Source organism: Haliotis asinina, chromosome 1 (assembly GCF_037392515.1).
Source record: "Haliotis asinina isolate JCU_RB_2024 chromosome 1, JCU_Hal_asi_v2, whole genome shotgun sequence".
Classification (NCBI taxonomy): Eukaryota; Metazoa; Mollusca; class Gastropoda; order Lepetellida; family Haliotidae; genus Haliotis; species Haliotis asinina.
Genome location: NC_090280.1, coordinates 56,597,705 through 56,625,558, shown reverse-complemented (window position 1 = coordinate 56,625,558; position 27,854 = coordinate 56,597,705). Strand labels below are relative to the sequence as shown.

Here is a 27,854-nt window from a genome sequence, read left to right as displayed (position 1 = left end):
CCATCTACGGCCGGTGACATTCAAGTGATCAATCTGCAGGGTTTGTCAAAATAACACTGAGTCGCAGGCTCATTCCCCCCTAATCGCCTAAGGTATCCAACAGTGGTTGTGAACAGGAACAGTCGCGTGGAAAACCGTATTTTGACGATATGTGTCAAAATGGCGTCTGTCACCTGTCGGAGTTCTTAGCTATGTGAACCGTGTGAAATATTTGACGTTGTATTTTGATTATTAGTGGATGATGAGTGCACACCCAAATACTTGAAAACATACACCAAGCATTGAAGGTACGTTTTATGTATTTCTAGAAAGAAATCAAGACCGCGGTATGCATCAATTTTCAGATATGTTTCGTTGTTGGAACAAGTGATGCGAGTCTGTCCACGTTTCATTACTGGTTGATTACTGGTGTGTCCTAATCACTGACAATGTCACAGTCCCAAGTCGACATTACCAGTTTGACACACAAAGGCAAACAGCCAACATACTGGTGAAACCCACGAGAAGCTGTTAAACAAACATCGTAGTTCACGCCTTTGAAATAAACCCTGATACGTAATGCCTTAGTCAAGTTAGTGGCTCCTGCTGAATTTCAACATCATTTGATCTCGGTAGCAAATGAAGCTGACACGGAGCATAGTGAGCAATTCCCTTTCCTACGTCACTTTTGTCCAGTTAGCAACGTACTTGCAATGATGGAAATGTGTGAGTTTTGTTTTGTACAGAAGACAAATTATTTATTAAAAACTATCAAAAACAATATTTTACACTTAAGTGTCACATTCACATTAACCTTATAATTATAAAACGCCTTATTAGTATATTTCATGAGGTTTCATTTTCTGAACAAATTGTGCATATTGTTTCATCTGGTATTGAAGACAATCATTACTAATGGCAGTCTTGTTCTTGTTATTCTTATCATCCTTTGAACATAAGCTTTAAATACAGAAAGTTATGATAAGTGGCATTCCACAGGTGAAATGGATTGATGTTCTAGTATTCCAGAATTGTATTATAGTGAGCCATACTGAGACTGCATCTACATACATGCATGGCTACCATGACAACTTGTTAGCATTTAGGCCACAGGTGGTTGTTGGTTGATTGCTGAATTGCAAAATATTAGATTGGGATACATTCTGGTAGCCAAGTATTTAGCGAAAATGTTAAAAATGTGACTGCTGCGGAGTGAGAGATGAAATAGGTTAGGCTTATGACAAATGTCAATGGAGAGTGATTTGATTCCTGGTCCTGCCTTATTTTGTGTGTAGATTGTCATTACTATACTGATGTTTGTGGGTTTCTAGTAAAATTCTATGACACCAAGCAAAAGTGCTGTAATATTGGAATACTGTTCAAAGTGGCATTTCACCCTGTACTTCATACTAGTCATAGCGTTTTTATACTCATGTGGTCAGATGACGACTCAGACTGTTATATTATTCCAAATATTGACAAGCATTTGTGAACAAAAGTATCACCAAGTTGGAAATTGTTGTTCTTGCATTAACTAAGCATCAAAGAACCTGATTGTGTCATGGATACTTTTTTGACAAAATTTTGCTCCACAATCTATAGTGTTAACAAATCCAAACTGAAGTGAGACAACATCCTTCCCCACACATGTGAAATTTTACTTTGGATCAATACTGATTCAATTCCTAGACCAGTGAAGGTTCAAGGTAGAACAGGCCTGCGGCAACCTTTGCTTGCCATAAAAGGCGACTATGGTTATAGCAAGAGGCAACTAACGGGATCAGGTGGTAAGAATCACTGACTTGGTTACATGTCATTGGTTCCCATTTGTGCAGATTGATGCTCATTTTGTTGATCACTGGATTGTCTATGTCCAGACTCTATTATTTACAGAGCGCTGCCCTATAGCTGGAATATTGCTGAGTGCAGCACAAGATTAAACTCACTCTCTCACTGATTCTCACATTCCTGTGTGCAGTCAGTGATATCAACTCTGATTAATGTCTTTCTGAGAAGGGTGCTGGGGTAGTCTAGTGGTTGAAGAGACCCAGGTTACCATGGTTGCTATGTATCACACTATGATGTGACAGTAAGTAGTATAGGGAATGGGGGTTTTAAAACACTTTCATAAAACCCCTCTACAAAGCCTTATTTACTAAATAAGGCTTTGGTTGGGCCATTAGCTCTTGCTACTATTACCCCTACTACAAAAAAGTTGGCGGTAATTACTGTGCCTTGGTAGGAGGTAATACTGTGCCGTACGGTACGATCAATAATTCTTCTCTTACAAAACCCCTACCCGGCCCATCCCTCAAGTAGTACAAGTTAGGTTCGTCGGCTTTCATATCCACTTTATCTATGTTGTAAGTTTTGACTGACCATATAGGATCGGTGGCTCGCTTACGACTATCGCCCTCGTGTTCCCCCGGCTGGTATAGATACCTCACTTTGGCGCCCTATGTCACGTTTATATCGATGAAACAGTTTAACGTGAACCGCCTACGATCTCTTTGGTGTTCATAATAAAGGCTTGCTGGGCTTTTTGTATTCCCTGTTCTATGTACTTTTTTTTCTCGTCCTCGCTGATAGCAGGCTTACGAGACTTGGATCGAATATCTTGTTTCATTTCGTTATATTTTTTGAGTTCAGATAGGATTGAACGAAACTCCTCTTCTGAGATTTTACTGTCAGAGAGTGCCGTGGAAATACGCTCACTAACTGTGTTCAGCTTTGCTTCGGCCAGAACCCTGATCTCGTCGTGTTTCAATGCCTTACGATGCAGTCTGCGTGATACCAACTTAAGCGTCAACCCTAACACCCCCGCTATCCCAGCTGTTATTTCAAAACCTAGTACTATAGGTGCAGCCACGATGGTGGTTAACAACCCAACGCCTGCCGCCCCTAGTCCCATGCTGGTTGTAATAAGGATAGTGTCAGCCCCGTCTACGATATTGAAAGCTCTATTATATTTTTTACATAGTGCTTTCCGCGTGTCACGGTCTTGTTCTAGTTGGCGTTTCACATCACATAACTGCCTCAAACGGAACCCATCTACGGTTTCCAGCGTCTTCGCTACTTCCTCTACGACTGGGTACAGACCCATCCTATAATATATATTTTGAAAGATTTTTTAATTGGGTTTCAATTAAAAGTCTATCAATGAATTTGAAGTCTACAAGTTCTAGACCACTAGTCAGGGAAATAGGTGAGAGGTAAATAAAATTTCTTGTTGTAATATAAACCCCACTGAGGCTTATTAAGTAGTTTATAGGACCCCCGTGGGTATCCTGTTGTATAACAATACGACAATATTGGTTTATGTGTTCTTTAGCCCAGTGTATTGACACCCCGGGTAAAATTTGGTGTGATATTGGGAGGGTTCTATAGAAAGACGTAAAGAAGACTTCTATGATGAGGGTGGAAGGGGAAGATATTCTATCAAGATCACTGCTAAATTTTAATTTATTGTCTGGATGAGCCCTTAACCCATTTTTTTCGTAACTAATAGATTCTGTGTTTACTAATGTATTCTCCGGAATGAAATCCCCGGGCCAGATACCGTTGTTCCTAATCTTAGAGATATACCCATTATTTAATATCATATTAGGTGAGGTGGGTGTTAAGTTGATCAGCCATTTAGGTTTTTTAAAATCTGGTAACGGCACCCGTCTGTACACGTTGTCTTTGAAGTGTAGGATGTAGAATTCATCTTCCTCACCAGGCTGATCGAATCCCTCTGTATCTCCCAGGTCGTTAAGTGTAGTGTTGGGATGATGACTAGTCATTATTATACTATTATGATATAATTTCCAACTGGTTTTCTGATAATAATTCAGGGGTTAACTTAATACCCATGAAGTGTATGTTGTCAGGCAGGAAGATATTGATTAGTGATATCTTATTTTCCACGATCACGTTGACCCCTTGCAGACTGGTCTTGGAGTCGACACCAACCCGCACGTAAACGTTGCAAACTTGAAACTGGTGTCGTTTCACCCACCCGAGTTTGATCCCCTTCACGATCTCGACATCATTCCCCGATGGTTCCCCTAGGTAGACTTTGATGAACAATGTTGAGTTTGCCGGTAGATCCTCTAATATCTTGACCACGCCTTCGAATTCAGACACCAACTGCAATTTCACGTTTTGCATGGCCGGTTTACTCGATAGCATGTGGGCTGCCATAGTGTTGACTGGGCTGACGACTATACTACGTCTCTGAGTTGGGACGTAAGCCACGAGCAGGGTTCCATTGTTCACGACTTTGTTTAGGTGGTTGTCTTTGTTATCCGTGAACACGTAAGGGGAGACGAGTTTAATATTGAGAAACCATTTGTTATCGGGTAACAACAACCACTTGTCATCTTCGGTGAAGACGAGCATATATGGTTTGTTTTTGGCGACGGTAGTGCTCTCAACATCGTCTAAGTCGAACAGTTTACCACCGAACGATGGGTATATTACCCAATTATTATCACCGATGTTGACAAGGGAGTACTTAGTGTTTACTGTTGCTCTTGTGGTATCTATCATATCACTTAGGGTTCCACCGGAGGGGATTTCAACGCGTTTGTAAATGTTGTTTTTCAGTTGCAAGGCATACGATTTACCATCTACTCCGGGAGCGTCGAAACCGCGTGTGTCTCCAAGGTCGGAGATCCCGATATTGACGCATTTTTTCACTCCGGGCCCTTGTGCGCTGGTCATTTTACGTGAAGCGTTAAGCTGAGGTATCCTATATTTACAGGATTATGATTTATATCTAACACCGATATTGTCAGCTCAGGTATGTTGCCCTGGGTTAATCTCTTATACTGCCGTGGTGAAAATGACTCGGTTCTACCGTCGTTGAATTTCTCAGTTTTCACCGGCACTGCTCTCAATATAGTGGAAGGGTGACCTCCTTGAATGTTATACGTTGTGCTCACCTGATCGAGATGAATGTACAGCTCTCGGTACGGTACTAGGTCGGGTAACTTCGTACCTGTGACGGTTGTTGTTGGTTTTATCTCGTCAGGAGACATACCGAGCATCCTTGCTAATGGTCGGCCGAGCCTCAAAGGGTTTATTCCATTGTTGATTAACACCACTGTACCGTTTGAGTCGTTCATCTTGAGTTCGGCTCCCAGGGGTTTGAAGACCTCGTCGTTTAGAGAGCACACGCTGTAGTAGCCGTCAGTTATCTGGCTGCGAGTTCCACTGACGAACAGCTTATTGTTGCTGATATTAATGTTAGTCCATTGCGGTAGGTAGGTGATATCGCAGAGTGCGACTTCGAGTTGACCTGACGTGTTATCGATCGCGTGCGTCAGCTGAACGGCCTCACCGCTCGTTATTCCTGGAAGTGTTATGTACATATTATAATATATGAATTATAAATTATAATATGGATTTAGCACACTTGAAAATCGTGGTGAATGCAGATGGTACGGGGTTTAAAACAACCTTTATTGATATCTTTGAAAAGTATGTCGTGTCCGTTAATAACGCGCAGGCGGTGGTAAACTGGAATCAAAACCCAATGCAGTTTTGGCAGAACCAACTCAACTTTGCTGTGTGGTGTGCGACGACAGGGTCGGGTGTGAAACCAGACTACGGTATAGACGAACTGAGTAAGGCGGTTATTTTGTTTCATATTTATTATCAAACGAGACGAATATTGAAGGAAATAAGTGCTCCTCTTCCCCAAGATAAAGCGTGGAGTATGACGAATAACCCCTATGATAGACGCGCTTATGAACGTGTTTGTGGAGAGTTTGAGATTCCAACGAATAAAGACTTTCGCCTTCCTGGTGTGAACCATGGTCTCGGTATAGTTCTCGTGTACTTCTACAGGTCCGGAAAATATTATGCCGGTTCTAAAGATGGTTCATACAACCCAAACCGGCATACATTTACAGGCCCCACAACGAATGAAAAGATCCATGTCAGCTGTATAAAGCAAACCAGTCCTGATGCAGCCACAGCCTGGACTAAAATGATCTCAAAAACATCGAAAGGATTCACTCGTGCTGGTACAATACGCTTGAACGACTCGATTCGAACGTACGTGTGGGCGCTGTTGGGTGCGCAGTCGATGACGCGTTCTAACATCCTCGGTAAGGGAACTGCTTACGACGCTCAGACACAATTCGTTTCCAACGTTGAGGATGCTATCAATTCTCCAGTTGATCTCCCGAGGGCCATCGACCGTTACCAAAACGTGTTAGAATACGCCAGATCGAAAGTCAATTACGTGTTCGGCGTGGGGTTGTACATGGCTCCGAGTGATATGCAACTGAGAATAAAAAAAGTGGTGGGTTATAACAACAAAATAGTCATAGCCACGGCGGACCAAAAGTTGGGTATCAACCCCGATATTAACACCCCCTATATCCCACACATCCCACCACGTGAAAAGGGTATAGTGGCGCCACCCCCGGAGCCTAAAGTTCATGTGCCCCCCACACACACCCATATGCATGTGGGGTTACCCCCCTATCAGCAGCATATTGATAAGAAAACGGCCCTAGTGGTTGGTGGGGTAACTTTGGGACTTATTTGGTTAAAGATTTCTTAGCCGCTACGTACACCAGACCCGCCACGGCGACGATGGCTGCCCACAGGTTTTGACTGAGCCACATGGCAGTTTTAGACAGAGCGCTCAACAACCACGAGACGATGCTACCCAGGATGCCGGGAAGGGCTTCGGCGGCTTTACCAGCCAGTTTAGCTAGGCCTTCCCCGAGTTTTTTAATCCAGTCTTTAACACCCCCACCGCCACTTGGAGTTCCGCCGCCGCCAGGTGTGGAGGGAACTCCCATAGTACCCCCTGTTAGTGACACCACCAGGGTTGATATAATGAAACCCAATGCAGTCAGAATGCTGGCGATGGTGATCCCTTGCTCCCGGAACAATATCCGAATCCTGTCTGCTAACGTGGTGTCTCGGTGGAGGACTTGATTGATGGTTTCCCGTATACGGCTGACCTGGGATCTAAGCTTTTCTTTGTAGCCGGACGCTGTCTCCAACCAGGTCTGCCTTTCATCTTCCAAATTACGTATTCGTTCCTCAATGGTGGCTTTCATAGACTCGTCCTCAGTTTCACCGAGTTTTTTCTTTTCATAGGCGATGTGGTCGTCTATCTCACTTATTTTGGCTGTGCTTTTCCAGAGCTGACCACGAATGGTTTGCATCAACAGGTCCAACCCCCTCAGTTCCCGAACGGTAAATTCGAGCCCCGGGAAGGGCTCGTTCTCGTAGTCGGCCAACATCTTTTTAATATCATAAGTCATGTTTTGATCTGATGTGGCGTCCCTGATGCCTTCCAGACCTTGAACTAACTTCGGAGGATACTGCTTAGGTCGCGCGCCACCGTAATCTATGAAACCTAGTTCATCTTGGACCAACTGACTTCCATGTTTACCAGCTAATGTTGATAAAGCAAGCGGTTCTCTAGCGCGTTTATTCATGAGATCGATCTCCGGGCGAGACTTCAAACGCAGCGTGCCATTGCTGAGGGTAAAATCGGAATAGTTCCTTCCCAACGGCTTGAGTTTGGATTTATTTTCAACTGCGTTGTAATAATCGTCGACGGCGCCTTTAAGGAGCTCGTCACCTTGCGAGAATGAGGTCTCCTGGTCATCATTGAATGCCTGGGCACTATCGTCCCACATATCATCCATAGGTATGTCTTCATCCATTAGTATTAAAAATATATTTCATTTATATAACAATGTACGGTAGAAAATTAGATCCTTTCAGAAGATTGAGAGAGCCATTAGGTGCCAGAGCCGTGCGACAGTCGGTGACCATCACCAACAATCCCAGCAAGATAGACCAGAACCAAACTCTGCTGGTTAGATTTCCAAACCTTGGTGAGAATGACCTCATTGTACCAGGCACTGTTCGACTGGCGTTCAATATCACGTTGACCTCCGACAACGACAAACGCGAGCTAGTGCGGAACGTGGGTCGAGCTATCATCAAGAAAACGACCGTCAAGATCAGCGGTAACGAGGTACTGAGCATCGACGACAGCGACGTGTTTCACTGCTACAAGGATCTCTGGAAAAGCGAGAGAGAACGAGTCAATGATGTGTACCAGGGTATCAGCAAATCAACCCGGGCGCGCATAGGATACGTCTTCACGACAGACCAGCAAGACAAGCTATCGGACGGTGAAAAGGCCATCGCTCTAGCATACGGGAATCGATTCTGCGTGCCGCTCGACTTCGAGTTGCTCACGGGACACGCGCCGTTTTACCAGGCCGCGCTGGGTGATAGGCTCGAATACGAGCTCACGTTTAACGACTATAGCAAAGTAGTGCGTACGCCGAACGGTGATGAGGCCAGTTATGCCATAGACAACATCTCTCTTGAGTTCGACATGGTCACTAGCCCGGAGCTGGCCAGGCAGGTTCGAAGCCAGTACTCTGGGAAGATGGCTATCCTGTACGATCGCGTACTGAGGCATAGATCAGTCGTGCGAGATAAGAGCGACACTGTGTGGAATATCAACCTGAACGTGCCGGCGCGATCGATGAAAGGTATCCTGGTCGTCCCCGTGGAGGATTACGATCCATTCCGGAGGGACAGCGAGAAGTTTTTCAACCCCGAGATTGAAAAGGTGGAAGTGACCATCGAGGGCGTGCCAAACCAGCTGTTCAGTCATGGTATGAGGCCACACCAGCAGTGGGATGAGATAAAAAAGCTACCAGTGGGGGACTACATAACAAAGGACCTGGACCTAGGCTCCGTGCAGATCGGTGAATACCTGACCACCAAGTACGCCCTATGGTTGGACATGCGATCCACGGATGATGATAAACTGCACGGTAGCGGGCGCCGTATAGATAACGGCAGCGAAGGGATAACCATCCAGATTACTAAGAAGGCTCAAACCGCTGGTAAGTTGAAATTATATCTGTACGTTATTATGGACGCGCAACTTAATATAGACAATGGGAGATTCGTGCAAGCCATCTACTGATGGGGGGTACCCCCCCACACCCCCCAACAATAAACAGTCCCCACTGCCCCACACCCCCCGGGGGTACCCACAACTACCCACTGACCCACACTGCGCCATAGTGTGCGGGCAGACTGGCTGTGGGAAGACCGTTTTCGTATTGGATATGTTGGAGGGTTACTACAAGGATGTGTTCGATAACATCGTTATCATGTGCCCTACTCTGAGCATGAATAAAACGTACGCGCGACCTTGGGTGATGACGGACCCGGACGTACACAAAATCGACCCTGGGACACGCCTGCAGGACTGGTTGAAAGCTCTTCACGAGAAATTTAAAGGGGAACCGACGCTGTTTATACTGGACGACTGCAGCGCTAATCGTGAGATAACAAAAAAGAGAGACATGCTATCGTACCTGGCCTTCTCCGGCCGGCATGCAAATCACAGCGTCTGGGTGCTAACGCAGAAGTTCAACTCGGTGTTGAAAGACCTCAGGGAGCAGACGCGATGGGTGGCCTTATTTCACTGCAAGGACAGGGATTCGTTCGAGGAGTGTTTGAGAGAGAACGATGTGATGAGTAAATTAGAACGGGAACGGGTGAAGAAACAGCTCGCTGAAACTAAACACGCTAAGCTCGTTCTAAAAACCGACCAACCAGTAGCATATATAGTATGCTAAAGCTAAGCAAAGCTAAGCTAAAGCTAAGCAAAGCTAAGCAAAGCTAAGCAAAGCTAAGCAAAAGCTATGATATTTGAAGTATTTGTCGTGTGCAACTTAACTTTCATTTCTCTGTGTTTTGTCTGCATCGGGTATTATATAGTTAAAACTAAATCTTACTTGTTATATTATAAGATGGAGTGTGAGGAATTGCTCGAACAATTGTCGCCCGCAGGCCCCACTGATGACAAGCGAGAGAAACTGGTGGCGTTGGCTGTTGGCGGCAAAGCCAAACATTACTTTGGAGACTACACCCCGGATAAAATTCACAAAATGTCAGCCGAAGAAATCGATAAGCTGTACGCTAGATACGAGTCCCGGCTCGGAGCAGAAATGACAAAGACAATAGGATCGGCTATGACCCAGATATACACCGGTATTGTATCACACTTCCTTCCCATTCCACCAGAGCGCCGACTTTACCTGTGGGAGGACCTCGAGAAAGACCCTTTTATCGAACACGCCGTGAGCTCTATCAGCTGCGGGTTGTACCACAAATATGGTATGTTGTTGGCTCCAGTGACGGCGGCGATTATCACGGCAAAACATTGTCAATTTGAGAGAAAGAATAATAATAATAGTATAGATGTCCGAGGTGACGGAACCAGTGAGTCCCGAGGTGACGGTGGAGACCCCAGTGGAGGAGACCCCACCCCCAACAGTGACGGTGGAGACCACTTCAACAGTAACCAGACAGAAGAATCCTAAGAGAGTAGCTGCCGGTAAAAAACGGTGGTGTAACCAACATAAAGTGACCAACCCAACCCGACTGTTGTTGGCTGTAGGTGTAACTGCTGCCATTGGCTATCTCGTGGTTATACGTGGGGGTACCCTCCCACAGTGAGCCACCACCCAACAGTGAGCCCCCCACCCCCACTATTGATCCGCATATCATGTTGTAATTTTAATATTTTATATCATATACATAATGTCTGAGGGGAAAACGTTCGTCAACGACGCATACCACGCCACAGTGGTAGCCAGTCTAGCCGTAGGGTACGCTCGGTTGACTAAAATGGTGCTTAAACAACCAACTATCAAGCTAGATTTCAACCTGCAGGATATGGGTATGCTCATAATGAACCTTGGTATGGCGATGGCCACAAAAGACATCCTAGTAAAACAAGGAATAATACCTGATAATATAATGAAATAAATATAGGGATGGCCACGATAGCTATGATGGTCGGTGGGGCGTTAGTGAATGCCCTGGCATTTTCCGGGAGTAATTACCTCTTCTCGAAACTACGAGATGATCACGCGGCTGAAATACAGGAAGAAAGGAAGCGACACGATCTCGCTACTGAGAAATTACAAAGAGCACAGGCCGAGTACGCTAAAAAACGCCTCCAGAGGATCGATTTTATTAACGAACAACTCACGCGTGAAAACCATGCCGTTCAAACATTCAACGATGTTGATGAAGCAATGAAAGAATACTATCTACTAACTGGTAAACAATTGGAACCGCTCAATAAACCCACACTCGCTCAGTACTACACACCATCCAAGGGACAAATGAATCGTGAACTGGGCTTCATAGTGTTGGGTATAGCAGCTACTGCGTTGGTTGCAAAGCAATTAAACTAAAATACCTATATAAGTAAACATGAGACCCGCTCCATACCGATGCGAATACATACTTATGGGGAAGACCGAGGCCTGTGGTAGGAAATGCAGGAATCAGGGGTTCTGTTGTTTCCATATGGGAAGTCCTAACTACACGTGTTCTGTGTGTGGTATCGGGGTTAAAGGGCACTACTGTCTATGTAAAGCTCACGGAGCGAACGTAGTCAGACATCAACTCATATACGAGAATAAAAAAGGCTACATAAAAGAACGTAGGCGACTGCTCAAGATAGCCACTTAAGAGTTACCTCCCCTTACTGTGAACCAATTAGACATTAGTTTTCTTAGGTGTAAACACGATGTCTACTGTGCGCGAGCTCAAGCGGGTCGCAAAACAGAGAGGTGTTATCGGGTATTCTCGAATGCGGAAGCCAGCATTGTTGAGATTACTAGGTTTAGAAGCCCCTCCTACGGTAAAACAATTAAAAGCTCAAGCAAAACAGCTTGGACACACGGGTTATTCAACCCTGGGGAGAGCCGGGTTAACCGCATTGTTATCACATGCCCCCGTAGCAAAACCTCTCACTGTAAAACAACTGAAAGCCGAGGCACACGATTTGGGTTTAGGCGGGTATTCCCGTATGAGAAAACCACAGCTTGTAGAATTATTACGACAGAATAGAGCTATTGACCTACAGTTCGTGCGCACTGAGCACGCCGTAGGTAATTATTTGAGAGGTTGGCGTATGCGCGTTGATAGAAACATAGACATTACAGATATCAAGCCTCTGATAGCTGATAAGGTCAACCAGGAACTAAATAACCTAGGAAGTATCAAGTTTCAGATCACAGTGAAAATGTCGCTCGATAAGCAAGTTGGGAGTACCACTGAATATGTTCAGCCTTACTTCCGAGGTAAACAAGAGGTCGTCACACATGCAGAGACCATTGACGCATCAATCGATACCAGTTTTCAGCAGATACGAGAATACCTAGAACGCTACACACACTTGGGGTCCGGGTGGGCTGTAGATAAAATCGATAATGTCTATCTAGACATAGCTAACTACGTGCCGTTCAGAGGCGGGTCATACCTAGCCTTGCCTCCCTACTATAGAAACAAACATGCCATAGTAAACGTTAAGAATAGAGGCAACGATTGCCTGAGGTTAGCTATCAGGTCAGCCTTATTTCCAGCTGACACTAATCCAAACAGGCCTTCTAATTATCCTCAGGATGATGGGCTCAACTGGGATGGTATAGATGAACCCACCCCAATATCCCAGATCACTAAAGTAGAAAAACAGAATAATCTGGCTATAAATGTCTTTGGGCACGAAGGTAATACAACAATAATACACAGGGTCAGCCCGGTGAAGGATCGCCAAGTTATCAATATATTCATGATCCAGCGAGGTGAAAAGTATCACTACACGTGGATAAAACACTTTAGCAGGCTGTTGTATGACCAATCGGCACACAGAGAAAAGACCCACTTCTGTGAACGATGCCTACATGGCTTCACCCGAGCTGATTTATTAGAATCCCACCGGGATGATTGTCAAGGTGTGGGGCAGACGGCCATACGAGTCAACATGCCTAAGGAAGGTGAAAATATCCTAAAATTCAGTAACCACAAGAACCAAATGTCTGTACCTTATATTATATACGCCGACTTTGAAGCCTTAGTTGTGGGTGGGGATTCCCCCACACCCCCTAGTGGGGGTAGCTTCACCCACAAGACACAAGAGCATAAAGCCTGTTCGTTTGGATACATTGTCGTCCGTTGTGACGGGGAAACGAAAGCTCCGGTAGTGTATAGGGGGCCTGACGCGGCTGAAAGGTTTCTAAAGTGTTTGCAGGAGGAAGAAAAAATTATTAGGAATGCATTGTATAGAATCGCTCCCATGCGTATGACCCGAGCCGACAGGCTAGCTCACGCTAGTAGCACTAACTGTCACGTGTGTGAATCACCACTTAACGGTGATTCGGTGAGAGATCACTGTCACATAACTGGTAAGTATAGAGGCGCCGCTCACAACGCGTGCAACCTCAAGCTTAAAATCAACCCTAAGACAATAAACATCCCCGTTGTCTTTCACAACTTGAGAGGGTACGACTCACACTTGATCATGCAGGCCATCGCGAAAATAGATGGTAATATAACGTGCATCCCCAACAACATGGAGAGATACATCTCCTTCAGCTTAAACGGACTTAGGTTCATTGACTCGTTTCAGTTCCTCCTGTCGTCACTCGACAGTCTGGTCAAGGCCAACAATACCTTCCCTATCACCGATCGATACACAGACGCCGAGACTAGACCCCTGCTTATGAGGAAGGGTGTGTACCCCTATGAGTACATAGATAGTTGGGCCAAGTTCACCGAGACCAGACTACCCCCTATTGACTGCTTTTATAGCAAGCTGAATGAGGCGTCCGTCTCACGAGATGATTACTCGCACGCGACTAACGTATGGAATAAACTGGGTTGTAAGAACCTGGGTGATTATCACGACCTGTACTTAAGGACAGATGTACTGCTGTTAGCCGACGTGTTTGAAACGTTCAGGCGGACCTGTTTAAAGCAGTATAAACTCGACCCCGCATGGTATTACACCAGCCCAGGTCTGTCGTGGGACGCCTTGCTTAAAAAGACTGGAGTTAATTTGGAATTGCTCACAGATTACGACATGCACCTATTCATTGAGAAAGGCTTGCGAGGTGGGATTTCCATGGCATCCAAACGATACGCGAAAGCAAATAATCAATACGTGAAAGGTTACGATCCTAACAAACCAACCAATCACATTCTCTACCTCGACGCAAACAACCTGTACGGCTGGGCCATGAGCCAGTATCTACCTACAGGGGGATTCGAATGGGTACCCCACGTTGATGTTATGGAGGTTGCACCAGATTCGAACAAAGGGTATATCCTCGAGGTTGACTTAGAGTATCCCAAGGAATTACACACATCGCACAACAGCTATCCCCTTGCACCCGAACGTATGAGGGTTAACACAGACTGGATGTCTGAGTACCAACATAACTTGTCAGGTGGGCGTGTGACAGACGTTGAAAAACTCGTGCCTAACTTAATGAATAAGACCAAGTACATCGTTCACTATCGCAACCTACAGCTGTACCTGTCGTTGGGTATGAGGCTGACCAAAATACACAGGGTGCTCATGTTCGGCCAGAGCCCATGGATGGAGCCCTACATCAGAATGAACACAGACCTACGAAAAAAAGCCACCAGTGATTTCGAGAAAAATCTCTACAAGCTCATGAATAACTCGGTGTTTGGTAAGACTATGGAAAACCTGAGGAAACGCGTAACCGTGAAGCTGGTTAGATCTAGTGAGGAAGACAAGCTCAGGAAATTGATAGCCAGTCCGGCATTCAACCGTAATAAAATATTCACAGACAACCTGGTTGCCATACACATGAAGAAAAGCCACATAAAATTCAACCGGCCTGTTTACGTGGGGATGAGCATCCTCGATTTATCCAAACACCTGATGTACGACTTTTACTACAACGAGCTCAAGAAACAGTACGGCGACAGGTGTGAAGTACTGTACACTGACACGGATTCCCTACTAATGGAGATTCGAACCGAGGACGTGTACGAGGACATGAAAAAACACCTCGATTTATACGACACCAGCGACTACCCTAAGACCCATACCCTACACAGCACGGTAAATAAAAAGGTCCTAGGTAAGATGAAGGACGAGTGTGCTGGCACGCCCATAGCCGAGTACATAGGTTTGAGACCTAAGATGTACTCCATACTGAAAGCCGACAATAGTGAGATCCGGAAGGCTAAGGGGGTTAAGAAGTATGTGGTGAAACAACACATCAAACACGCCAGATTCAAGGAAGCCCTGTTCAAGACCCGTACCTTTAGACATAAAATGAACACACTTAGAAGTGATGGGCATAAGATATACGGACTGACTATAAACAAGACGTCCCTGTCGCCTATGGACACGAAACGTTGGATAGCTATTGATGGAATAAACACATACGCGTATGGACATGAAAAAATTTGAGGCTATTTACTACAGCCCGCGTGGGTACTGGAAAGGAGCTAGCGCAGTAGATAAGCTAGCTAAACTAGCGCGAGTACCCCCGGAGGAAGCCAAAGCGTGGCTTGAAAAACAAGCCCTGTGGCAGATCTATTTACCGGCACCACGCTACGTGCCTAGAAGGAGGTTCGGTATTAACATACCTAATAGCATTCACCAGGCAGACCTACTGTTCCTACCCCACGATAAGAGGTACAAGTATGCCTTAACCGTAGTGGATGTAGCCAGTCGTTACAAGGAAGCCGAACCCTTGACCACGAAAGATTCGGCCCAGGTAGCCAGAGGATTCGAACGCATATACAAACGCAGCCCGCTGACGTGGCCAACAGAGCTGCAAGTTGACCCCGGACGGGAGTTCATGGGTGCCGTGTCACAACTGCTAGCTAAACACGATACAAAGGTCAGGCGTGGCACGGCCGGAGCCCATCGCAGTCAAGCCATAGTTGAGAGATTTAATAGGACTTTGGCTGAGCGCTTGTTCGGCTATCAGTATGCTAGGGAGATGGCCACCCCTGGAAAACGATCGACTGAATGGGTCACGAGGTTACCCAAGGTGGTGTCGGCAATCAACCATGAAGTCACCCGTCTCACCGGTAAGAAACCGGCAGACGCTATCAAACTAAAATCAATAGTTGCAGAGTCGGCCGCTCCATTGCGTGGGAAGGAGAAACAGATACCAGATAGGGCCCTAGTGAGGTATCTATACCAGCCGGGGGAACACGAGGGCGATAGTCGTAAGCGAGCCACCGATCCTATATGGTCAGTCAAAACTTACAACATAGATAAAGTGGATATGAAAGCCGACGAACCTAACTTGTACTACTTGAGGGATGGGCCGGGTAGGGGTTTTGTAAGAGAAGAATTATTGATCGTACCGTACGGCACAGTATTACCTCCTACCAAGGCACAGTAATTACCGCCAACTTTTTTGTAGTAGGGGTAATAGTAGCAAGAGCTAATGGCCCAACCAAAGCCTTATTTAGTAAATAAGGCTTTGTAGAGGGGTTTTATGAAAGTGTTTTAAAACCCCCATTCCCTATACTACTCAGTATACTGCAACCTTTTGACATAGTTCTTTATGGGTATAGATTAAGAGGGGTGTTACCTGATGCCCTGCTCAGTACACCAAAATGTCTGAAATGGATGTAGTGTATCCTCGGGTATGCACAGTAATATTCATTATGGCAAATGTTTTACGAGAAATACAGTGCAGTCTGTCCAGCCAGTAATTCACTGTGTCAGCAGTCTGCCACATGACCTTGATCTAATAATTTCTGAATGTTCATGTGAGAGTATAGAAATGATATTGCATGTTTATTTCTTGTAAGAACCCAAGATGAAATGCTGATCTGTATATGCAGCTTACCATTGGTCACATATTATGCATAGTGATCAAAACTGTCCGTAATGGTCATCAGATCCTTGACAGTGTCCTTGTGTTGACGATTTCAAATTTAGGGAGTACAGTGGAAGCTTTCATAACAGACAGCTGTTCAATCTGGCAAGTTGTCAACACTGGCACAAAATCTCAGTCACATCTGAGGCTTGAATATTTATCATTTAAAAGCTCTGCAATCCATCATCTTAACTTGACATGAGCTGTCCAAATATGTGTTTTTCTATAGTTTGCGATGTCTAATCTTGTGTGCGGTAAGGAGTTGGCCAGATGCGTATTGTCACCAGTTAATTCTGCATTGAAACTACATGACTGCCAACAAAAGTCTAAGTTAATCTTAGTTCAGTATGGACATAATTGTACATCTAATTAGTGAGTTGTGTCAGTATGTTATGTAATTAAGATAACCACATGAAACAACAGTGTTGCGAAACAAAACTGGTTCTGTTGTAGCCATAGGTAACATGTCAGCTCTACAATCTGGCATGCTGTCTGAACTATGTTATTTCTTCATACCTAGTGACAGCCAGTTTACACAGCTTCCATTGTACATAGATTTATATACTACAAAAGCAGCTCTTAGCATGCACAAGGAGCCCCTTCTTCAACCTCTCTGATTTTGAACACAGTTAAAAATAGAGAACACAATTTCTAGACTCAGAAGGAATTTCCTTGATTCAGAGCTAGATGCTAGTGGCAATCACAAGGAAAGAAATTTCTGTAAGTTCCTATGTTTGTGTTACTGTTTTCTAAACTATACACATACCGTGGCATTTCATTGCATTGAGTAATCTCTCTTCCTGTGTATGGTTCCTGGTGTCCATGATATACAGATGAACAACTCAAAGCTTTATTTGTTACAGCTAAACAATAACATATATGTGGCTGTTTGTCAGGTCTTTGCTGCAGAATTTAGCCCAGCGTGACCTCTCAGCCATTCCAGATAAATAGCTGCTAAACCAGACTAAGAAAGAGATAACTGAGAAAAAGCGGTGCCAGGAAACATATGAATGACCTGCTGACACATAATTATTTTTATTTTTCAGTAGTCTTGTGAACTCTATCAGGTCATAATGGCGTACACAGTGTGTGAAAACCTCCGTGGATTTGCCTACAGTCGTCCTCCACTGGTCATCTTCATGATATGTCTAGCTACGTTTGCCATCGCCCTTGTCACATTTGCCTATGTTGTCAAAATGAGAGATATGCCCAATCCAGATATTCCAGAGGTGAGTGTTGAACAAAACATTCTTGCATTTGTATTAGCTGCCAAAAACTGGGTTCTTCAGATTGATCTGACATGGGGTTGAAAAATCTCATCGCCTGACGCCCAGGACAAGTCAGTTTTCATTTCGGGCAATCAAATAATGGCATCTTACTTGTCCGTGGGCTACTAGATAATTTCTGCTTACAGTTCAAAACTGCAAATAAACTTGAAATTTATTTCATATTTGTTCAAAATGTAGCCATTAAATTTCACAAGAATAATAAAAAAGAGTCATCTTTCTTTGTTATTTATCACTTCTCAATAAGTAGTCCACGAAACATTAAATCAAATACCATGTTGATTTGTTCTTTACTAATTACATCATAATGATTATGTCATAAAACTCAGGGCAAATGGAAAATTACTCAGGACAAGTTACTTTCTTAAAGTCACTTGCACTGTGACAAGTGGTTTTTAAAAATATTTTTGAACCCCTGTATGTCACTCGTATTATCATTTGCAAAGGGGGTGAAAATGTCTTGTAAGAGGACTCATTGGGAAATGTATGTTTTATGTGCTATGAAATCCATGAGTTATTCTGTAAGTTCTGTTTCCATTCTGTCATGACGATTATATTTTCTGCTCAGTGATGATAGTTTTAAAGATATTGATCAGACTTCTGATCCACAAACCTGTTGTTACTCTATAGTTTGTCATACTCACACAGTCACTGGGTTATGAATGTCATAGCGCTATGACAATTTTCTGGAATGGGCTTGTAAATTACCAGTGGAAGTCAAAAGATTCTTGTCATTTTGATGTCATAAATGTATTACTTATGGGTCAATTGAAGGAAAAATAAGACTAAAATCCTCAAGGATAGATGTGATGTAATATATTTTACGTTACCATGGTTACCAAAGGTAATACTCGTCTTACCCCTTGTTTCCATGTAAAAAGAGACCTAGCAACCAGTACTGATCATAACAGGCAGCCTACTGAATTGTGTGGTCAGGTGATATGGTTGAACGAAAATCATTGTATCCTCTTTCCCCCTATCAATCACTAGACTCTCTGGAAAATAATCAGTTATTTACAGGCTATCAGCTTATAGCTGGAATAGTGCTGAGTGCAATGTTAGGCTTCAGAAAACACCAACTAAGTGTCATTCCTTCCATTCACATTCAGTCAATATCTGTCTCGCGTATTGTTCTGTGTCAAGAGGTCTCTTAGAAAAGGTCATAAATTAAAGGGACCTCCAAATTACTTATCATGCATAGATAAAGGAAGTGTAATTCAACATAAAGCTAACTGATCTAATCACCAAACCATTTGTCACTGCAGGACAGTGGGGTAGCCTAGTAGTTCAAGTGGTTGCTGCTCCTGAACACCTGGGCTTTGATTCCCCACATGGGTACTATGTATGAAGCCTATTCTGTAATGTATTGCTGGAATATTGCTAGAAGTGGCATAAAACTAAGCTCACTTCTTTTTGTCACTTATAATATCATTGTAAAGGGACTTTGCCTTGGTTTCAGGATTGGAATACCTTCCTGGAGAGTTTTGCTGATGTGGATTTTTGTGTGTTGAGCAACTCCAGTGATTATACATCAGATGCCACTACAGCTGGCACTACAAGACACAACCGTAACACGTTGGATGGTCAGCATGAAGTCACAACGACGGCTACGTTACCACCAGATGGTGTTGTGTATGTATTGTTGATATGGACATCGTATAGTCAGCCATCTCATTGTTGAAGTTTGAATCCTTGTAGTTTAGTTTGAGATGGAAAGGGGAGATAACTCTTTTGTATGGAATATCATCATGATGTACATTAATGTAATGTGAGAAAGTTTCACCACACCAAATGTTTTCCCATAGACTTCTGTCAACAGCCATTCCACATACATTGGGATACAGCTGACCTTTATACTACAATTAAACACAAATTCTGTCCAAACTTGTCAGACGATTTTTCTGAGCACAGGAAGTGGAACACATCAACCCTCCATTCCACACCAAATGTCTCCTAGTCGAAAATAAATGTGCACATATAAGCATAAGTCATGGTGATAAACACAACAGCACTAAATACTTAACACTTTGGTCAGTTTTACTTACTGGATGGATGTGCTTTTAAAACACTTAAACACCTTACACTATTTCATACAATCACAGCTTTCACAGGCCTCTGTCCGCGCGAGTTGTTTTCATATAGTCCCCACGAGCGAAGCATGTGATTCTGATAAAGTCTAGTGGAACTTGAATACATGTATTTGCAGCTGTGACACTGGTTTAACTAGAATACATGCTCCCTTGTAGCAAAATTATTAAGTCGAGTTCAAAGACCTATTTAGCTGAGGGAAAGCACTAACTGTAACATGGCAAATGAATGTGGCCTTTGTGATAATGGTAATGGATCCACAAATGTGAGTTCTTGTTGTCTCTTAAGGACCTGGGGTAGAATAGGCCTTCAGCAACCCATGCTTGCCATAAAAGGCAACTATGCTTGTCATAACAGGCGACTGATGGGATTGAGAGGTCATGCTCAGTGACTTTGTTGACACGTCATCGGTTCCCAGTTGCACAGATTGATGTTCATGCTGTTGATCACTTGATTGTCTTGCCCCGACTCGATTATTGACAAACCACCGCCATATAGCTGGAACGTTGCTGAGTGCGGCATAAAACTGAACTCACTCACTCACTCATACACTCATGGCCTTAAGCATATTTGGTAATGATTTCAGCTAACCATTGTTTAATTATGTATTTTACAATGGAATGTACTATGTAATGTAATTTTATGCTGATGAAACTTATCTTCGGTTGATAGTATGCTATTTTTGCAGACTATGACATGAACTGAACTTGAGAGGTTCAAATCCAAAATATCTGACAAGTTTTTCAGAGGCTGACTTTATTGACATTATGCAGTAATAAGCTTCATCTCTATCATAACAGTACCGAGTCTGTAGTAATTATAATTATCATTATATCATAATGAATAGTAATGACTACTTATCCCTGTGAGCTGCATTAAGTCTGTTGTGTGTTTATTCCACAGCAACGTATCGCTGTCGATGATGGTGGAGATGCAGCCTACCCAGGACTTTGTGAACATCCCTCACAATGTGACATACCTGTCTACAACTCTGATGGGAGACCAGCTTGGCCTGTATGGTAGGTGCAGCCTTGTGTGTAAATCCATGGGGAGTGAGCAGCCTATGCTCTCAATCCCAGACTCAGTTCGAAAAATTAACATCTGTGAGTGAAAACCACTGAGGCCCACAGATTTCTGGCATTGTTTGTAGGGAATTACTTATATTCTAGCTAAAATGTAAGGATTACACATTCTGATCAGGACCCACAGCTTTATTGGGTTCTCATTCCACAGGGCCTGCAGCTTCTTAGGGTTAAGGGCAATCACGGGGATGTATGGAAGACTTTTTATGACTCCTGTATTATTCAGCTGTCTGTAAATAATAATGTCTGTAGATCTTAATAAAGGATGACTCTGCTTTCTGTGATATGTTTCACGTATTTCTATGTGGTTTTGTGGCTGTTCTGTTTCAGGTGAAGCAGCTGACCTTGAAATGAATGTGACCTTCGTGCTGCCGTTCCAGTGGAACACATCACGGTGCAACCGCCGAGGGATCTGTGAGCCCGTCAACATCTACACTTGCATCAGTTTCCAGGCACCAGTGTCTTTCTTCCCCCACACAAAGTTAGTCCTCAATATGTCTTGGAGTTGCCTTTCCTGAAATCGTTTATTGAAATGTTGAAGTGAACAGCTTCCAAACAGAGAACACTTGCCATATATGGTATGTGAACAATTGCTCCATACTTCAAAAACTGGCGAATGCGGTGTTGGTGGTGTTTGCCAAACTGGTTTCACTCACAAGTTGGGTGTACGATATTAGTAAAGGGACAAGGGACATAACTCTATAGGGTTCGAGGGCAGAACGAGGGCACAAGAGTTGATTTAATTCAACTTTGCATAAATCCATTCAAACTTTTTAATTTTATTTTGTAATCAAAAATGGGGGAGGGGGGTTGGAGGCAATGGTAGCTTTCCTGAGGACTGCTGGTTAGTGTTATTGAGAGAAATGCTTTATTTATTGTTAGAGAAGTTTGGTGTGACAAAGAGTACTTAATGAAAGCTATAATTGCAGGAAGCCAGACATGTGTCATGGCAACTCGGAGTCTGGGATTGAGTACCATGTGAAGATGGTTGGTCTTAAAGGAACTCGCAGGCACCCCAAAGTGTTGTGGTGCAACAGTCAGCCAGTGCTGCATGTCCGCTACAAGCTGGACCCCAGTCTCACTGTCATGTTGTCATTGGTAGGTGTCCATTGATTGGCTGGTAATTCCCTGTGACACACCCTTTTTGGGTGATGCTCTTCATATAATCCATTGTATGGCATTGTGTTTTGACTTGCATTGTGTTTCAACATACAGAGTTGTTGGGGATTTCTTGTTTCAATGGTAAGCCCTTATCTAGGGCTAATTATGGCATATTTGTTGCTAACATTCCTACACAAATGCACAGAAGCACATACGTGCGTATGCACACACACACACACACTCTCACATTTGAAACTTCATGGATTTTTATCCCCCGGCATGCAATGCATGTAATTGACATTGATATAGGCAATGCCTCGTCCGTCCGTCCTCAATCATTTTTTATCTGGAGCTTAACTCAAAAACTGTTCAATATTTTTTTACCAAAACTGGTGGATATAATAAAATGAACCTATGGTTGTGCCTTTTGCTATTTACAGATTTTTTGACATTTTTTTTGTTTCTCCTTGGAATGTTTTGGTCTTAGTCTAGTTGGAGGGATGGACTTCGTTTCCGTAGCATAACTCAAAACTGTTCAATATTTTTCTGCAAAACTTGGTGGATATATCAATCAGAACCTTAAGTGGTGCCTTTTGCTATTTACAGGTTTTTGTTTTTTAGCATTTTCTGGGTTTCCATGGAAACTATTCGGACTTAGTCTTAAAATGGAGGGATGGGCTTCAATTCCGGAGCAGAACTCGAAAACTTCTTAATATCTTTCAGCAAAACTTTGGCAGGCCCCAGAGTGGTGCCTTTTGCTATTTGCAGATTTTTGTCATTTTTATTTTTTCCTGTTTCCATGGAAATGATTCAGACTTTGTCTCAAAAGGGAGGGATGGGCTTTGTTTCCAGAGCACAACTCAAAAACTTCATAATATCTGTCAGTAGATCTTGGCATATATATGAGACAGATCTTGAAGTGGTGCCTTTTGCTATTTACAGATTTTTGTCACTTCTATTTTTCTTCGTCTCCATGGAAACGATCCGTACTTTTTGTTTCCAGAGCACAACTTGAAAACTTTGTAATATCTTTCAACAAAATGTGACACATGACAGATATGTGAGCTAGACCCTAAAGTGGTGCCTTTTGCTGTTTACAAAATTTTAACACTTTTATTTTTCTTGTTTCCATGGAAATGATTTGTACTTAGTCGACTCGAAAATCATTTGGTATTTTTCAAGAGATCATGGCAGACATATGAGACAGATCTTGAAGGGGTGCCAATTGTTGTTTACAGATATATGGCATTTATATTTTTCATGGTTTTCACGGAAACGATTCAAAGTTAGTCTAGAAATCATCAAGTAATTGTCAGATGATTTGTCCTTTCAAATATGTAGGGGCTGGGGTGATATGTCAACTTCTGATAACTCTTGTTTGTTTCAGTGGTAAAACTCACTTTACTGTTATTTAACTTTAACTGAGTTGACATCTATCCAGGGCTAGTTTGTGTAGTTAAGGCACATTTGGCATAAACCTGTGATTATCGATCTAATGGTATTCATCTGATATTCTTGTCTGAATATGTTGTCGTCTTTGTTTATCAGCATGACCGATCTGTCATCAACCTCCACTTGATGCACACAAGTTACTTCCTGTTTGTGATGGTTATCACATTGTTCTGCTATGCCATCATCAAAGGCAGGCCACCTAAGACCAAGATTGTTCAACAGATTCATGTTGAAAAGGTATGTTCAGGATTGTTTACAAATACAGTCATACAGCTTGACCAGGATGTTTGTGTGTTTCTAAAAAATCAGGGCCTAGAGTTTCGAAGCTCTCTTAGTGCTGACATAGTCATAAGTGCCATACATTAACATCAACTTACGACTATCTTAACACTAAGAGGTCTTCAAAAATCTAGGCTCAGGTCATTTGCAAATCCTAACATTGTGAAAAATGTTTGGCTGACATGTGTGGCAGTTGAGCTTTTGTTTTGGCTTGCTGTCTGGATATGGCAAACGTTTGCATGTTTTTAATAGGTAGAAGGCTTATTAAGCTGAACGTTTGTATAAATGGTCCCAGTTATGGTGTGTCTAAAACAGCCCAATCTTCTTCTTTATTCAGGTAAACTGCACATCCTAAACGACTTTCCGTGTAATACCATTTTTATTAAATGAGTTAATGAAAACAAGTTTAATAATAATGGTATTTCATGGAAGTGAGTTAAGTATTCTCTTTATTACTCAGCAACATAAATTGACACAAACTGCGGTGAAATTCCCTACAGTGTGAAGACTCTCAGCTTTTTGTGAGTCAAGTAACATTGCAACAGCGACATTAGCATTGTGACGTCACAACTTTGAACCGTTTTGACCTCATAAGTCAAGCGGTATTACACTAGTGTAATGTTGCTGTAAAAATATTACACTGCAGCATCTTCAACGGGCGAGTAATAAATGGTTTTATCTGTTAATAGTCAACAACTTAAGAGTTATGTCACCATGGAAAGATGTTGTACAGTCTTATCTTTATCATGTTGGTTCCAGTCCTTTGAAGGGCGGTGGGGTAGCCTAGTGGTTAAAGCATTGGCTCTTTATGCCCAAAACTCAGGTTTGATTACCCACATGGGTGCAATGTTTGAAGCCTGTTTCAGGTGTTGTTTCCCCCCCCCATTGCTTGAATATTGCCAAAACCATACTCACTCGCTCACCCCAGTGTGATTCTTACAGACCACTGCGATATAGCTGCTATATATTGCAAACTGCAGTCATTAACTATGAATTTATTCACTTCTTATCCAGGATAGGATGGTCAGGCTCTCTGACATGGTTGACATGTCATCAGTTCCTAATTGCGAAGATCAATGCTCATGCTGTTGATCACTGGATTGTGTGGTCCAGGCTTGATTATTTACAGACTGCCACCATATAGCTGGAATATTGCTGAGTGTGGCATAAAACCAAACTCACTCTGTCACTTTAACAGTTCTGTCATCATGTCTTCTGGTGTATATTGATATTAACTGCAGTCAAACATATTTGATTGTGAGATACATGTATAAACGTGATGTGAAGCCTTATCCAAGAGTGTATTTAGTAATGCTCATAAAATTATTCTGTTTTTTTTGTTCTTCCTCAGATTCCGAACAAAGCATAGGTGGTATTCTGTGGAAGAGGAAGTAGGTAATGACAAGAGTAGAGTGTTCACATCAACTGGGAAGAAGAGTGGTTTCAAATGTTCCTGCAACAAGTTCTTTTAACACTGGGACCATGTGAGAACATAATGGAGAGATCTACTTTCAAAAACAAAACCTACAAACCAGAGCCTAGTATTTGTTTGATTCCATTTGATAACATCTATTCCATAATCCTTGCATTTGCAAGGTTGCTATGATCACAAGATTTCAGTCACCGTGGAAATGGCCTGTTGGTTTGTAGAAAGTGAGGGAAAGTGAAAGAAAATGGATTTGTAGATGTCTTCTCTCTCTCAATAGTAGCTCAACAAATGTTGGAATACAACGCTGTCATCTTGATCACTTCAGTTGTAATTATAGACTTACTTGTGTTGAGGAAAGACTCAAACATTCCCATCAATTCTGTGTCAGATTTGACTGAGATTAATCAAGGAAGTAGAGAAGGAACACTCGTTCAGGATGTTGACTGGATGCTTCACAAGATATGTGATTTGTTGACATTCAGTGTTTTATCTTTAGTTAAATATGTTTATACATTGTTTGCTGTTATGTCTTGGGATTATAGTCAGGGCACCTACTTTTGTCAACTGGTCCATCTTTCTAGGGTACCTGTTTTGATGGGAGTGGTCCATCTTGCACAGGCACCTGTTTTGAGACCATTGATCCAGCTTTTTGGGGGCTATGTTCTGGAATCATTCAGGTACTTCTTGCAATCATTTAAAAAGTCAAGAGAAGCTGACAAGATTTTCTTTGCAATCCCTATATAAAATCAGAAACGTTAAATTTGTTTGCACCATACAGCAAACGTTTCTGATATTTATTTTTGTTCTTTCTTTTATTTTGACAAAATATTTTACTTTGCTTTTTGAAGTCCTTTGCTTAAAAAACAGCAGACATGGTGCAAATTAAAGAAAACTATATGTATATGTTGATAATGTGATGGTTGAATTAACTTTGTTTCTTCATGGGAGCATTTCATTGATGACATACTGAGGCCTTGCAGAAATGAGTTTTGGGTATTGTAGCCATGTGTCAAGTGATTGGTAATTGTGATTCGTCATGTGTGATGTTTTGAGTGGGTGTAAATAATTCAGAACTGTCACATCATGCATGAGTCAACTATAGTTGTCATTGAGCCTTTGAAGAGTTGGTGGCAACGTGCCAGTGTTTGGGGGATATTTTTTTCTTCTTCTTTTTTGTGAACACCAAACCAACCATATATGATATGATGTTTAGTGTGTATTTAATATTGTCATGTTCCTAGTGTTTAAATTTGGAGTTATGACTTCAACATGAAAAGAGATTAACAGCGCCAGGTTTGTGAGTGAAGTCCAAGTTAAACCACAGCTTTTCTACTGAATGGTCTTTCCACGGTTGAATCAACAGATCACTGCAGGGATGGCCAAGTGGTTAGTGCCATCTGTCATATGGAAGAAGGTTCTTATCCCTAATGGTGGAATGTTTGAACTTGGTATTGCACATTCATGCTCTGATTTGATGAGGACAATATGGTGTAAAGGAGTACACAGACAGATAAGAACTCTGGGACAGGCAGTTTGTACAGAAGGTGTATAACCGTGATATCACATGTATATATGTGTTTACAGTTGCTATTTATTACTGTCAATTGTAATATACAACAGTCATGTCATATACGCTGTGCGGATGCCTTTGGGGGCTAGGTAAAGAGCGTGATAATATATTCCTGTGATTATTACTGTTCATGAACCATTGTTCTGAGACGTTTAAAACAATCTCATCAAATTCAGATCTTAGTGCTCCCTACCACTGTACAAAGATCTGAGGTTGTCAAGTTATGAGTCACAGAATGACCTTTGACCTTACAGGAACTTTGTCAGTGTTACCCAGTTGGAAAGAAACTTTCAGGCTAGTTTTGAATTGGCACTTTCATTCCAGATTAACCTCTTTTTTTCAAACATAAGAGAAAGTGTTAATTCAAAATCTGAAAAGTCAGTTGAAGGAAAACTTAAGGTTCAGTAAAGTCTTAACCTTTTTAAGGTAGCATTAATTGAAAGCAAATTCTGTCCGTCAATTTCCTGATCTTGCATGCAACTTTCTGACATGAATCATTGTGTTCTTGAATCTTTGTGTCCTTGAGTCTTTGTCAAGCAGTAGTAATACCAGGCTGTAATTTTGATGAGACTGACATTGAAACGAAACCCATATTCCCGGTTTCATAGGCAGTCATTAACCTGTATCACTTAACCCAAAGTGAACTGAATTCAGTGTTATGCTGAGTTTGACAATTACATTGCTATATTAGGATGGATGCCCAGTCACTAGTGTGAGAAGTTTAGTTGATAATGGAAGTCTGAAAGTTAAAAGATATAAACAGAGCAAACAACATGAATAATTTTAACCGAGATTGTTATTACCTCTTCAGATGCAAAATCAGTTGCTTATAAGCCAAAAAATAAAAAACAAAAA

At 42.5% G+C, this 27,854-nt stretch overlaps 1 protein-coding gene across 1 annotated transcript; it reads left to right on the top strand.

Moving 5' to 3' along the window:
* Positions 1-129: 129 nt before the first annotated feature.
* LOC137294609 (transmembrane protein 248-like) lies at positions 130-27,854 on the top strand. The gene is made up of 8 exons (XM_067825670.1): positions 130-287; positions 17,759-17,941; positions 19,458-19,630; positions 20,990-21,105; positions 21,499-21,649; positions 22,098-22,266; positions 23,818-23,958; positions 25,352-27,854. The coding sequence occupies exons 2-8, from the start codon at positions 17,786-17,788 to the stop codon at positions 25,367-25,369; spliced, it is 924 nt and encodes a 307-aa protein (XP_067681771.1). The 5' UTR covers positions 130-287; positions 17,759-17,785; the 3' UTR covers positions 25,370-27,854.

Coding starts and splice junctions, on each gene's coding strand:
- LOC137294609 (XM_067825670.1), top strand. CDS start 17,786: ATGGCGTACACAGTGTGTGAAAACCTCCGTGGATTTGCCTACAGTCGT. Junction 21,650..22,097: donor TCTTTCTTCCCCCACACAAA/GTTAGTCCTCAA, acceptor CTATAATTGCAG/GAAGCCAGACATGTGTCATG. Junction 22,267..23,817: donor TCACTGTCATGTTGTCATTG/GTAGGTGTCCAT, acceptor TTTGTTTATCAG/CATGACCGATCTGTCATCAA.